At 40.7% G+C, this 14,931-nt stretch overlaps 1 protein-coding gene across 1 annotated transcript in view; it reads left to right on the forward strand.

Moving 5' to 3' along the window:
• The first annotated feature begins 10,960 nt into the window (after positions 1-10,960).
• DMD (dystrophin) overlaps positions 10,961-14,931 on the forward strand; it is a 1,232,979-nt gene continuing 1,229,008 nt past the window's right edge. The window contains exon 1 of the mRNA XM_075717957.1: positions 10,961-11,057. Within this exon, the coding sequence (XP_075574072.1) occupies positions 10,961-11,057 (97 nt within the window). The remainder of the gene's footprint in view (positions 11,058-14,931) is intronic.

A 14,931-nucleotide genomic window follows, 5' to 3' on the forward strand; every position in this document is an offset into this window, starting at 1 on the left:
CTGCTGTTGCTGACATTTTTGAACTGTCTGCAGAAGCTTGGCTACAATATGCACGACGAACCTTTCTTTATGCAATCTCTGTGTTTGCTTTCTGTGATACCTTTTTACTTGTCTTTTTGTACAACTTTCTGTGCTTTGGGCCAGATCTAGCAGCTCCTAAATGACCTAGAGGGACACTGTGTGTAGCAGCACCCACATGTTACACGCTGCTCCTGTTGAAGTGGAAGTTGATGCAGGTGATGCCACTTTTGCCAGAACTGGCTTTCTGTTTGTGTCGACTGAAGTCATGGTTTCCCGGGAAATTTGCAAGATAATTATTTTTTGGTGATAATGAGGTCATTAAGTTCTGCATTTTTTGCATAAAAATCATTGGTAATGTAAATCAGTGCAAATCAAGTAATGTAATACTGTGTTACAAGCTTAGCAGAGTGTGCACTGAAATTTGAATAGTGGAAAAAAGAGATATTAACTGCTTAAGGAACATGTATTCCCACACCACTTTGTTTCCATATGCAATACCTGGTTTAAGAATTTGCCTTTTATAATTACTTTAACAAAACTTTGAGCTATGTTATGTGCGCTGTTGATATCATCAAAATCTCAGCTTTTGTACTGATACAATACAAAATTGATTGCATACTGATATTATGCAAAATAATGTTAAAAATGAAGCCTGGCAAGCAAAGTGATCCTTGGCAGCTGCCACCCTGCTCACTGGTGCCATTCAGTGTCCCAGATATGCTGGAAGTTTGACAAGATGCAAGAGAGAGGGTTTAATTAGGCCACAGTTTTACTAATTCCACTAATCTGGGAGTTGTGCTTCAATCACCCACACAATGCAGATTGTTACTTCTTCCTCCCTCGTTCCCACCTATTTGGGAAGTGCTCACAGTCTCACACGTGGCTCAGGGCCATCACAGATGTGAGGTTTGGAGGGCTGATGCCACAGCGTTCTCCAGTTCCTGCCTTTGCCTGCAAACTGACTCTTTAAGGGTCATGCCTTCTCCTAAATCTGCTTTCAGCTCTGGCTGAGTGAGAAAAGGTTCTTGCTGAAGTGCCTTCTAAATTATTGTGATATGACCTTCTAACTAGGGTGTGTAGGGCAGCCCAAATAAATCATTGTCCCCTCACCAGTTTGGGGGTTAAAAAAAAAAACCCAAACATATTTGCAGTATTGAAAAAGAGAAAATATAGAATCATAGAATCATAGAATCATCTAGGTTGGAAAAGACCTTTAAGATCATCCAGTCCAACCATTAACCTACACTACCAAGCCCACTCTAGACTAATCAAGGGTAGACCAGACTAAACCATATCCCGAAGTGCCACATCTACCCGTTTTTTAAACGCCTCCAGGGATGGTGACTCCACCACCTCTCTGGGCAGCCTGTTCCAATGCCTGACCACCCTTTCCGTAAAGAAATTTTTCCTAATTTCCAGTCTAAACCTCCCCTGGCGCAGCTTAAGCCCATTTCCTCTTGTCCTATCGCTAGCTACTTGGGAGAAGAGACCAACACCCACCTCACTACAACCTCCTTTCAGGTAGTTGTAGAGAGCGATAAGGTCTCCCCTCAGCCTCCTCTTCTCTCGAATAAACAACCCCAGTTCCCTCAGCCGCTCCTCATAAGACCTGTGCTCCAGACCCTTCACCAGCCTCGTTGCCCTTCTTTGGACACGCTCCAGCACCTCAATGTCTTTCTTGTAGTGAGGGGCCCAAAACTGGACACAGTATTCCAGGTGCGGCCTCACCAGCGCCGAGTACAGGGGGACAACCACCTCCCTGCTCCTGCTGGCCACAGCATTCCTGATACAAGCCAGGATGCTGTTGGCCTTCTTGGCCACCTGGGCACACTGCTGGCTCATGTTCAGCCGGCTATCTACTAACACCCCCAGGTCCTTTTCGGCCAGGCAGCTTTCCAGCCACTCTTCCCCAAGCCTGTAGCGTTGCATGGGGTTGTTGTGACCCAAGTGCAGGACCCGGCACTTGGCCTTGTTGAACCTCATACAGTTGGCCACGGCCCATCGATCCAGTCTGTCCAGGTCCCTCTGCAGGGCCATCCTAAATATGTATGTCCTGTGGATGGAAAATAGGCATAGCTGCTCTGCAACTGAAGGAAGATTGGCAGAAGTTTGGGGAGGGAGGGCAGTGACTCCCATGTGCGAAGCTGAGGTGCCCCACAGCTTGGACAGTGGTCCCTGCTCCTTTGCCTGGCTCTTGAGTTTACAGGGAGCTTTGACTTTGTTTTTCCTGTCCAACAAAGCAACATCCTCTCTTATTGTGGCCTGCTTTTGAAATGATTGGAGTATCAGGGTCTCAAATTAGGGCTTAGTATTAGGGCCAGTTCTGTTTAATATCTTTATCAATGATCTGGATGAGGGGATCCAGTGAACACTCAGTAAGTTTGCAGGTGACATCAAGTTGGGCAGGAGTGTTGATCTGCTTGAGGGAAGGAAGGCTTTACAGAGGGATCTGGACAGGCTGGATTGATGGGCTGAGGCCATTTGTGTGAGGTTCAACAAGGCCAAGTGCTGGGTCTTGCACTTTGGTCACAACAACCCCGTGCAGCACTACAGGCTTGGGGAAGAGTGTCTGGAAAGCTGCCTGGCAGCTGGGGGTGTTGGTCAACAGCCAGCTGAATATGAGCTGGCAGTGTGCCCAGGTAGGCAAGAAGGCCAATAGCATCCTGGGTTGTATCAAAAATAGTGTGGCCAGCAGGACTAGGGAAGTGATTGTCCCCCTGTACTCAGCGCTGGTGAGGCTGCATCTTGAATGCTGTGTCCAGTTTTGGGCCCCTCAATACAAGAAAGACATTGAGGTGCTGGAGCATGTCCAGAGAAGGGCAGCAAAGCTGGTGAAGGGTCTAGAGACAAGTCTTATGAGGAGCGGCTGAGGGAACAGGGGTTGCTTGGTCTAGAGCAAAGGAGGCTGAGGGGAGACCTTATCACTCTCTACAACTACCTGGAAGGAGGTTGTAACGAGATGGGTCTTTTCTTCTCAGTAACAAGCAATAGGACAAGAGGATATGGCCTCCAGTTGCTCCAGGGGATGTTTAGATCGGATGTTAGGAAAAATTTCTTCACGGAAAGGGTGGTCAAGCATTGGAACAGGCTGCCCAGGAAAGTGGTTGAGTCCCCATCCCTGGAGGTATTTAAAATATGTGTAGATGTGTCGCTTAGGTACATGGTTTAGTGGTGGACTTGGCAGTGCTAGGTTAACAGTTGGACTTCATCTTAAAGTTCTTTTACAACTGAAACAATTCTATGATTCTATGAAATCTTCAGGCATATGAGAAATCTGCTGGAAAATTATAGTTAATGTTACGTTTATCATCTCGATGACCTTTTAAAGGAGATAAAACATACCAAATGGGTTGTCCTGGTCCACGGCATGTAGGAGAGCTGTTCTACAGGACCTGTGAAGCAGTACTGAAGCAAATATGTGGTCAAATTTGTTTTAGTCTGTTAACTGAGGTGATGATAGTTCACTTTGAGATAGAAAATGAGCCCATCTAACTTCTTTCTCATCAGAACTTCATGCAGTGGAAGGATATCAGGCTAATCAAGTCTTGTGCTGTTGTCAAAGCATTGTTCTTATCCACCTCATGGATTTTGGATGGATTTAGAAAAGATTTTATAACATAAATGTGAACAGAACTTGGCTGTCCAGCTCTTTGGTAGAAGCCCTGTGTACTTCCACAGATGCTGAGAGAGGTGCCCCATGGGTGCCCCTCCTGGATGTCCAGGAGAGGAGCTGACCCCAACCAGTGTTTAAGGATGCTGGGGTAGAACCAACATGTAGGTGTGAGACTACACTCCCTAACTAGAAGAGGCAAGGCAAAAATGTGGGGCAAATCTCAAAAATATTTTTTTTTTAAATGACTTAGAGATGTGGATTCTTCATACTTTTCACATGAAAAAGGAACATTCAAGCTCTCTTTATGCTGAAGTCGAGAAGGTTATAGAGCACCAACAGTTGTGGATGGATGAACTCAACTTTTCTTTCAGTTTTAGATTTTTATTAAATCCCATGTTAAAAACAAACACCACCCCTCAAACAAAACAAAAAGAAAAACCACTTTTTTTTTTTTTTAATCTATTTAATTTCCAGGAAACTAAGTTGGTTTTGTCTGTTTGTCCTTCTCCTTGATTCATATATTGTAATAAAACAGTAGACATCCACTCTTAAATCTCCAATGTTAAAGCAGATTATCCAATGGCAGGGATACAAAATGTGGAGTGTATTCTTTTTGCTGGCAAAGGAGGGAGGGAAAGGGTGGAAGCTTCTTTTCTTTGTGACCCACAAAGTTAACTTGCATTGTGGCAAGAACCCTAGATACTGTGGAGAGAACTCACCTTTCTAAGACAGTAAGTCTGTTGTGAAGCACACGGTAACCACCACGGATTTTATTTTGTTTTAATTTAGAATATATATTAAAACATTTTCTTATGATACTGCGTAGTTTTGTTTCCTGTTATGGAAACGGTAAATGTAAAATCTTACGATGTTTTAAAATTTCTGAAACCCTCATTGCTATATTTATGCCAGGAAAGCGAGGAGGTGTTCACCTCCAAAAACATGGTTTACACATGTTATTACTGTGTGCTCTGAACTGCTCATATGCTCAGGGATCACAGTCGGTGGAAAGCCCATAGGTGAGTGGAACCCCAGACTATATGACCAGCCTCGTTCACTGAGAATTAAGGAATTTGCTTTCTGCCCCCTATATTTTTTAGGTTTTGGGGAACTTTCTAATATACTGAAAGGGATCAGATAAGTGCTGTTTGTGTGGGGTGTTCGGTTTGTTTTTTAAGGGATTTGCTAGGGTTTTCTGAAGCAGTTATTGGTTTTTAATGGACCCATGTGAAAAAGTTGCCTGGGATTTTAACTTAAGGACTCAACTGAAAAACAAAGCCTTACAAAGTGTTGCCAGTTAAGGACTCTCAGTTGTCATCTTTGGAGATTTTGTGCTAGTGTTAACTGTTACAATCTCTCATCAGTAATCTTAATCAGAAGTCTGTTTTTAATATCAATACCACATCCCAAAATACATAGATAATTAATTTAGGAAAAAATATAGCAAAGAAACAATGAGAAGATAAGTTTGATTGAGATACTACAGGAATTTGGAATGTGGTAGAATTTGCTTTAATTAGTTCTCTAACTTACAGCAGTCATATGCATGTTACCAAATGGTTAATGATCCATCGGGAAACCAATGCAATGAATTAGAATTACCACTAAACCAGAATATAACTGGAGTAACAGTAGAAATGACCGTTAGAAAACATTTGAAAGTATGTGATCTGTGATCTCCAACACATTTATTGGCCAGCTGCCATTTAACCAGTTCCCTAAGTTATCTTATGTGACAATCATCTGCATTTGGTGAAAGTGGAAAGAAACATAGATTATTTTGTTGGAAAGCTATACGAGGTGAGAGTGCTCATGTGCTTAAAACCACAGCGAACTGAGTACTGGCACACAGGGGCTGCAGAGAAAGGCAGGCTGTGAGATGTGTGTTAGGTCTGTTTTTTTAGTTGTTGGGTTTTTTTATTATTTGTATTTTTTTTTTTATTCCTGGTACGTCTGTTATGCATTATCTTATACAGGGACTGCAGCTGTAGAAAGAATGAACAAATTAAGATGCTTACATCAGTAATTATTTCAAGCCTAGTCTTGCTGAACAATGTCTTTTCCCAAAGAAGTAAAGGTACAAATGGAAGAAGGTTAAAGCTGTGTAGCTCAAGTCAGTCTAACTTAAAAGGAGCTGTAAGAGAATAAAATACATGTTTTATGTAATTATCATCTTAAAACTTCATGTCATTATTCAGTTTTGTGCTAACAGCACATTTAAGACTTGCTTAAGGAGGAAGATTAACAGCATTTCCTGAAGAGTTCAAGGTCACTAATTCTCTGAGTGTTAAATAGTGAAACTATATATGTTTCTGCTTTCTGATGTGTGTTAAATATTTGGAGAATGAGTTAGCTAGATTTTTTTTCTTGCTAGAACCTAGTATTTTAAATTCACTGTCACTGAAATACATATGCTATGTGAGAACAAAATGTAGAATGTCTGTTGGCTTATCGGTAGACATAAGCAGAGGTTGCCATTAAAAATCCTCAACAGTTGCTGCATTTGAGAGATCATGTTATCCATGTCTGTAGCAGTGTTCAGATGACTGTATCACACAGCAGTGTTCAAAATTGACGTAGAGTATCCACTCTTTAGTGTGCTGTGTTCTGCCATTAGAGATGCTCTCAGAGAACTGTTTCTGTAACATCTTTTATGAATAATTTTTTATCCAAGTCCTGTAATATGAAATGCTGGGGATGCTAAGGACATCTCTGCTTGTTATTGTTGTAAACACATCTGTAATAAACTTCACAAAACTTTCTTAACATAAATGGAATCAATCTCACTTTGAAAGGCTGGTCATGAGTCTTCCCAACACGTCCTCAGGTAAGTATGTTCTGAGCTTTCAATTTATGACAAATGCCTGAACATAGGTGAACTTCATACACCTGAGATTCAGTTAAAATAATGAAGTTCCTTTCTGCACAAAAAAATATTTGGATGAGCTATGGTGCAGATGAGTGAAAAGTTTCAAACTGAAAGTTTCAGCTCCTTGGATGGCTGTCAGGTGCCTGGCTGGATGACTTCAGATGCCCACATCTGAAAAGTCTCTCTGGGCAACATGGTTGTCCTGTCCAGGTGACTGGGCCTTGGAACTATTCTGTTGGAGTCCTAGGGCTTGTAAGCAGCTGTGTGGAGATGATGGTTGCACTGGGCTTTTAGTTTCTAGAGACATGACTTTATATACATTGTTCACTTTCAGTTGTTTATATATTCCTATGTAGCGACTTTTAAAATCTTGAGCAGTCAAAGCTACGTGTGCCATAATTGTCAGAAGTCATCCTCTCTAAACTATTGAGGTATTGTCATTAAAATGAAAGTGCTGATAGCTCTAACTCTATGGGAAAGTGATACTTTATGGACAGCTTACTTTTATAATCATATGTCAGAAATCCTGTAATTGAGAAGTAGTTAATATAGAATGATTAACAGTAATAAATAATTAATAATTCCTGTCTGTGTTGTCCAAACAAACTTTCCAGTGCTCCCATTGGAGATGTTTATTAATCTAAACATGCACAGTATATCATTAAGCTATTTTCTTGCATGATTGATTGATTGAATTAGTTGTTTACTGGGGGTGGGATGAAGTACCTAGGAATAATGGGAGGCAGAGAAAATGGGAAGAGAAATTGACCTTCTTCAGGAGACATATTAGCAAAACTAATGAACAGTTTTTGCTAGGTAAAATCAGCATTCATTTTTGCATACCAGAGAGAATGAATCGTGTAGAGCATCATGTAGGGCTGAAGGTCAAGGCCAATCTGCTTGCTTCATTTTTTTTCAGTGATCCATTATCTACTCTTGCTTTGTTGGAGTCACCAGCACTTCCAAAGAGGAAAACAAAAAGGAAAAAAGAAACGGCAGCAAGAAGAGATTCTACATAACTATCTTAGTTATCATTGTAATGTGCACACACCACCATAATCAAATTCAAGTACACTGAATAAGCCAATTAGTCGCTCTAGTAGCACTGAAGCAATTAAAACGAGTAGGCATTTCTTTGCCATAAGCTGTAGATGAACTAGGAAGAGAGACGGGCTTCCTTCCCTTCTCATGCCATTCTCACCCAAATAGACTGGAGTTTCTTTGCCTACTGAGTTCAGTACTGTAAAAAACAGAATACAACTTGATGAGTGCTTTTCCACTTGTCACTTATTTCTGCTTTTTCCAGACTGGAGACAGTTCTGTATAAGACAAAAAAATTATGTATTTGTGTTATTGTACAGTCTGGGAGCACTACCCATGGAGCTTTCTCTCTAAAGCAATTCATTCCATATGGGTGGGTTACTATAATTATATCTATGCAGATGCTGAATCGAGTTACAATAAGCAGAAACCAAGGCTGTTGTTGTCTCAGAAAAATGCAGAAAAACTAGAGACCAACGCTGGCTATTAATCTGGCCTATTAATATGTGGACAGAATGACTGATACTGGTTCCTCCTCCCAGATTCTCCATTTGTCTCTGGGCTGGTTTTCTATAAAGCTAGTGTATACAGAAGATGCCAAAACTGGTATATTACAGTTCCCCTCTTGCCCCCCCCCCCAAAAAAAAAAATTGCCCAGTGCAAAAATGGCTACTTCCGATACCCCTGCTCTGAATGGGAATGGTCTGTGTGGCTAAACTATATCGCATCTGCTGTATGTGGTGCTGGAGGGCAGTAACACTCAATGATTAACCCCAGTGGATCCTCCTTGTAATGCCATGCTTATCTCTCTGGAAATATTTTCTGTAATTCCTAATTCCCTCTTTCTTTTTTCCCTCTTTTGGCTGTTTCCCCCCTTTTGTACTTTCTTCTGAGCTATCCAGGTGGGATGGGATTCTGCTAAATTGTATTTATGTCCCCATTCTCTTACCAATATTATTTGGCTTATTAACATATGAATTTTTGTCTGCATATTTCAATCTATAATCTTGCACAGCTCAAAATTCACTGAACTAGAAATCAAGCCTATGGTGAGTTTTTGGGTACTTTAGGTTTTCCCTGCATGTACAGGCTATATGAGCTATGAACTCAAACTCATCTTTTGTGAAATACCATGTAAATTCCTTGTTGCTGTGTCTATGGTTTAAAAATTGTAATGCAGCTAGAAGTGTGAAATATTAAGCATATCCTTTTATGTACTTTGAATTTATGGGGACTTCAAAGTCGGTCCTCATTTATTGTCTGGTTTGTTTCACTTCAGAAATGGCTTGAACTGTGAACAAAAAGGAGCTGACAGTATTTTCAGATAGGCGCTTTTATAGTTGTGCACTTTGCAAGTATACGATAGGACTGTCTCTGTTGCCTTGAATGCAAAATTAGCTTGTTGATATGTGCTGCTACAGACAGAGGAACAGATGTAGTAATTCTACTTTATTTACATGAAATCTCTAAAAAGGCATTTTCTGGCAGCATGCTAGGAATAAATACAGTATCAAATATAAACCGCACCATGCTATGTTAGCTCATTCAGGTGTCAGCTGTGCCATTTAGATGTGGGCGAGAGCAGGGAGTCAGATCCATCCCAGCAGTGCTGGGAGCTCTCCTGTGCTCAGCACCCCCGGTGCCAGCCTGCACCCGCTGCTGCCCGTCGGCAGGATTTTGCCAAGGGAGTGTGCCTGACACCCTGCCCAGAGTCCAGGGCCCCTGGGACCCTGCCTCTAGTCCCTGGGCTGGGGCTCTGTATGGGGCAAAGAGGGTCGTGGCCTGCAGTTGCACCCCCTGATAACACCCCTGTGGGGAGGCTTAGAGGAAGCTATCAGGTGTCCCAAGTTTTTTATTTGTATTTCTTCAAAGTAAGAGATGATCTTACATTTTTTCCTCCTTCCCCCCCATCCCCCTTCACTTTCTGTGACTTAGAACTCTCCAAGCTCAAGTTTTCAAGCTTCTTTTTCATAGCCAAGAGCTTCAGGAACTTAACTGAGACTAGGAAATTGTCGGGGAGGAAGGGACTGTCGGGGCAGCGAGGGGTTGCAAACCATGGAGAAGTTGAACATGTTTTAGCTGAGTGAAGTGAGGCTTAAGTGAAACCCTTTGAACAGGTGACTGATGCTGAGCTGGCCACCGCTGCAAGGGAAAGCTCTTCCCAGGGGACTGTGCTGTTTCCTCTTCCTCACTCCTCTGCCATTGTGCAAAGGCTTAGGAAGGAGGTATTACTCCAGTGACAGTCCTTGCTCTCCCTCACTACTTCCCTTAACTAACAGCTTTTAGCCATGCAGTTGTACATGTTAAATTTTTCCTTTATTCTCTCTTGGGTAGTCAAACTTTCCAGTGTGGGGTTGGGGATGTTTATTCAGCTTATAAGCAAGCAGATGCATTAAAGATGAAATGCCTTGACTCTGAACTGCAGGCAGAAGTGGTGGGAGGAGATGCAGGTAATTTAACTTGGAGGATGATTGATGTGTATATATCAATTTCTATTAATATTCTCTTGAAATTACTGACGCAAGCATGTTTTTTCCCCCACCCCAACAGAAAATATAAATAGAAAGGCAACAAAACAATCCTATTCCTTTAATTCACAATACTCAGAAGCAGTTAAGCAAACTCTGTTGTTTCAGAGTGTCCTCTCCAGGCTGGCAAAAAACAGCTTACGGTGGTGTTCCTACCACTTTAAGAATAACAGAGCTATCCAGTTACTGCTAAAATGTGAAAAACACGAAAAACAAAAGTCACCTACAGGTAGACCTAGATAAATTGCTTAAAAATGTACTGTTCCCTCATTAGACAGCCATTCATTGCATGAAAAGAGCTAAATGTATTTGTTGAGGTGTAACTATAAAAGCCATGTTTAAAATGAAACAGAGTTGAGAGCCTGAATGCACAGCACTGTTATTCAGAAGTAGCTTTCGAGCAGAGAGTTTCAACGGGAAGGTGCTGTTCAGTTGGACACAAATCACCGAACGTTTAGCTGAAGTGTGAATAATTCAAGCTTGCATGAAGAACCGTGCTTTCTGAAGAGACGAAATGCAAGAATAAAAAAAAAAAAAATCTTCAAACACTTGCATCAGCCTTAGAGGACAATGTGAGCAGCAGGATTTGAAACAGATTTGCAGATGCACTCTCTTTAGGCAGGGAGAATGCTCATTAAATGCAAGATGCTTCTGTGGCTCGTGTGTTTGCACGGAGGTAGAGGTTTGCAAGACTGACGTATCAGATAAAGTCGGAGTGGTTACCACACCGACGGTGTAGCAGCTGCATAATAAATGATGGAGAGAATCATGTTAGGCATGCCCACCTAACCTAACTTGAATCATGCGAAAGGGGAGCTGCTGGAATTCAAATAGACTTTCTGGTTCCCAGCAGTCGGCAGTAATAGAATGCTTTCAGGAAGATGACAGATGCAGGGGAAAGATGCTGTTTTGCACTATCTTGATTTGTTACGGCAGCCAACTTATTGGCATGATGGAGTGACAAGAAAAGCAGCTGGCATGGAAGGTAGGATTATCAAAGCTATTGCATCATTATGAATGTAATTAGAAACTGACCATGACAAAGCATATGCTAGAACGAGCTGCCGCTGATGGCAGAGGATTTGTTGCTGAGGTCTTGAAACTCTGCAAACAACATTCCTTGTGCAAAATGGATTTTGCAGTTTCATTTATGCTTGTGTTACCCTTTCTTTCCTGCTTGCCTCCAAGCTTGGGGAACTGCTTGCTTGAAAGAGAGTGTTGTGTTAGGATGAGACTGAAGAATAAAGTGTTTTCTAAGTCTGTGAAGCCTCAGGTAGATAGAAGCAAACAAATGTGAAACAAGACTGGGAAAGGCTCCCTCTGATTCACTAGCAAGCTCTGACTGATATATTGGCATATTCAGGAATCCTGAGGAAATGAAGATGCATGTACAGAATGTTTCAGTATAATGAAAAGATATTATTGTAGGTCTCTGCTTTATAGTTAGTTTTTCTGACAGGTTTTATTCACCGTCACTTTTTAGCTCTTGACATTTATTCGGTCGTTCGGTATTATATAAAGAAAATACATCAATATCTCCTGCAGGGTTTCTCAAAAACTCCAGCATCTGTTTCAGCTATTGAACTGTATTCACGTTTTGCCAACTTGATGCCTACCCAGCTGGTCTATCATTTCTTGCTTGATTACTGCTCTTAATTTCTCTGTATCAGCTTGTTTCAGATAGGATTTTGAAAGCTGTTAATGAGAAATGACAGTAACTGCTAAATTATTGAGAACTGGAGTATTCTCTTATTTTTGAAACATCAGAGAGCAATTTTTGTATCCATTTTATTAAATTCATATTCTATGTCGCAGTAAGGTTTTCATATAATCATTGAATTTAGCTGTGAATACTTTAAACCAGATGAGTCACAAGCATAACTTTCAACTGACTATTTTGAGAAAGTTTGAGAAATTTTAAATGTGCTTGCTTTGGTGTATGTCTCATCTTAATATATGTTCTTTCCTCCTGCCTGCTCTGCCCCCCCCCCCCCCCCCCCCCCGCAACATATATACTCCCTCTCTGTCACAGTGAGCAGTCATTAAGTGTATACTGTACATACTGAAATATATTTTATCACCACTAGGGTGAAAATGCTAAGCAGCTCCGAACAGGTGATTTGAACAGGTTTAAAACAGACGTCAGCTCTATCAGAGTGGGTCACCCTCGATCTAAGAAGTAAAAGTGGTGTTTTCTAAATCTAAGGCAGGACTTCTCTTTTCGTCTTCTTCACAGGTCCAACAACCATTTAAACACTGCTTGATAGCTCACAGGATATGATTATGTTAAATTATTTTGATTATTTTGCCTTACAAAATGCTTTCTTTCAATGTAAATTCCCTTCTTCATTAGGTTTATCATTTTTTTCCAAGGTGATGATCAAGAAATCTCTTGTCATACTGGATATTCACTTTTTTGACTTTATTTTAAATTACTTTGCTGGCTGTACTCTATGTAGTCTTGTCAAAAGGGCATCAGGCTATTAAACACTAAGTGTTGCTGGCTAAAGCTGTAACAGTTTTAGAAAGATAGATGTTTCTAGATACACAGCAGTGAACCAGCCTTTAGAAAGTTTGAAGGTAAAGATCAGTAAAACTGATATATTGTTAGATAGTTTGAGCTTTTCCCGGCTTTGATCACCTCTGAGAGGCATTTTAAATTAGTTTGTAACTGCTGGGAGGGGAGATGTACTCATTAATGAAGAGGATCACGATGGGGTTTGTATAGCCAAAAATAGTTCTGTAGTTTTGATTACAATTAAAAAAAAAGAAGTTATTCTATTTCAGAGAAGTTCTATTGAATTCAACAATAATTTGTCCTTGTTGATGACAATGAAACCAAAGAGAGAATAACCTATATAAACAGCTTAAGTGTCATTCACCTTTTCAGGGTAGCAGTAAAACTGTTTTATATTGTGTGTATTATATTTATACTCCTGAAGCCGCTAGTCACTCCTTGTCTCAAGAGTGCTGGCTGGCTATCTTAATACAGTAGTTGCTTAAAATGGTCTTTTCCTTGTGACGCTGATAATTGTAACTGCATGCTGTCTGTGGCCATCATCCAGCTGACAAGAGATTTTATAGTTTGCTTCTGTTTAGGTTATAGTATTTAGTTTTAGCTTTCTGTTTCACTGATGAATTAAGACGACACTAGGTGGAGCTAGCTGTTGATTATAAATAGAGCTACAGTAAGACAGGCCTGTCTAATGAGCAAGCCCCTGTGTATAATGATTATTATTAAAATAACAATTTAAAAATGTTAAGCATTGAGCTGGACCTTAGCCATGAAATTCTACAGCTGGTGGGGTTAGAGGAAACAATTTTTCCATTTTCCTTTCCTTTTATTATTTTACAAGCTAGTAATCAAAGATGAAAAATAATAATAAGGAAAAAGCATCTACATTCAACAAAGAGGGCTGGGAAGCAAAAGAACGGAAATAGAAGAAGAAAAGAGGAGAGAAGCAGCAATAAGAGCCAGCAGATGTTCCCACTGTAGATACATGCAGATATCCAATTGTGTATCTGTCTGTCTTTAGCCTGATGCACATAGATTTTCTCTTCCTTACATAGAAATCCTCTTTCCATTCTGTCTTCCTGAATTAATTTATAGAGCTGACATCTTTCACTTTATATTTAGATATGGGACTGATGTTTTCAAATCTCTTCTTGGAAGGGTGATCTAAAAGGTGTGCAAGGACACAGAAAGTTGTCACTTGCATGTTGGCCAGCCATAATTAATTATTTGTTGACTGAGATGGAAGCTGGTTGCATGTGCTCCTTCACATGATTCTGGTTATTAATCCCAGTCAAGGATAGGAAATCTGTAGTCCTAGACAGTGTGACAACACAAGAAAAATACACTCACTTCCACACAGATTTACAGATATGTACCACAGGGTATGATACATATATTAATTCAACAAAGAAGAGAGAGAAATCAGGATATATGCTGATACTTAGGTACATGAAATGAAGAGGAAAAAACAGGAAATAAATAAGAAGTGTGAGATGAGTACAGGGACAGGGACAGTCAAAAATAGAGATTAAGGATATAAGCTGGAGCAGTCTGGCAGAGCAATGATAATTCCCATCAACATCTGTTAAGTGAAGCACTTGCAAGTTCAGTCAATGTCTTGTTCTTACTGCAGTAAAAGGGAATTGGGGTAGGGAGATGCTCAATTCAGTGAGGAGAACTTGCCCGGAGGGAAATGACAGCTGCCTGACACTCCAGGAGTAACAAAGTTTAGAAGACTGGAGATTGACCTTTTAGAAAACTGGAGATTGACCTTTTTGAACATTGTCCATAGAAGCTTGAAATTTTAGTACTGAGCTGGATGTGTGAGTTAGAGTCATCCTGAAAAGGTGCTAGACAAAACCAAGTTGTGCTTGGACCTATTGCTTGTTGGAGGAGTCTTGCAAGAAAGCAGTTCTGCCTCAACTGAAGAGACCTTTTTAGTTATGAGCTGCGCAGTTGGGGCGCAACAGCACAAGCATGTGAGCAGATCAGCTATGGTGGAGACAAAGTTTATTAGTTTTACAAGATCATTCAGTATTTTATTGAGGCTAAGCCAAGATTTTTTTTTTTTTTTTTTTTTATTTTAATAGGTAGTCTTAACCAGAAACCGGGACTTTGAAATGTGTTAGGGTGTCATAACTTCCCCATCTGCTTCCTATACAGTCTTGTGCACTGGCACACCAGGACCTCTTGCTTTGAATGAGTTCATCCTGATGTATCCTGAATGTTCCTTTTGACAACAGGAAGATGTGTGTAGTGCTGCAGCTCTTGGCTTTCTGATGCTGGTCAGCTGCTGCTTCACTCAGCCTGTGGTTTCTGCCGAACAAGGTGAAAAATCTGGTTT

Source organism: Pelecanus crispus, chromosome 1 (assembly GCF_030463565.1).
Source record: "Pelecanus crispus isolate bPelCri1 chromosome 1, bPelCri1.pri, whole genome shotgun sequence".
NCBI classification, from domain to species: Eukaryota; Metazoa; Chordata; class Aves; order Pelecaniformes; family Pelecanidae; genus Pelecanus; species Pelecanus crispus.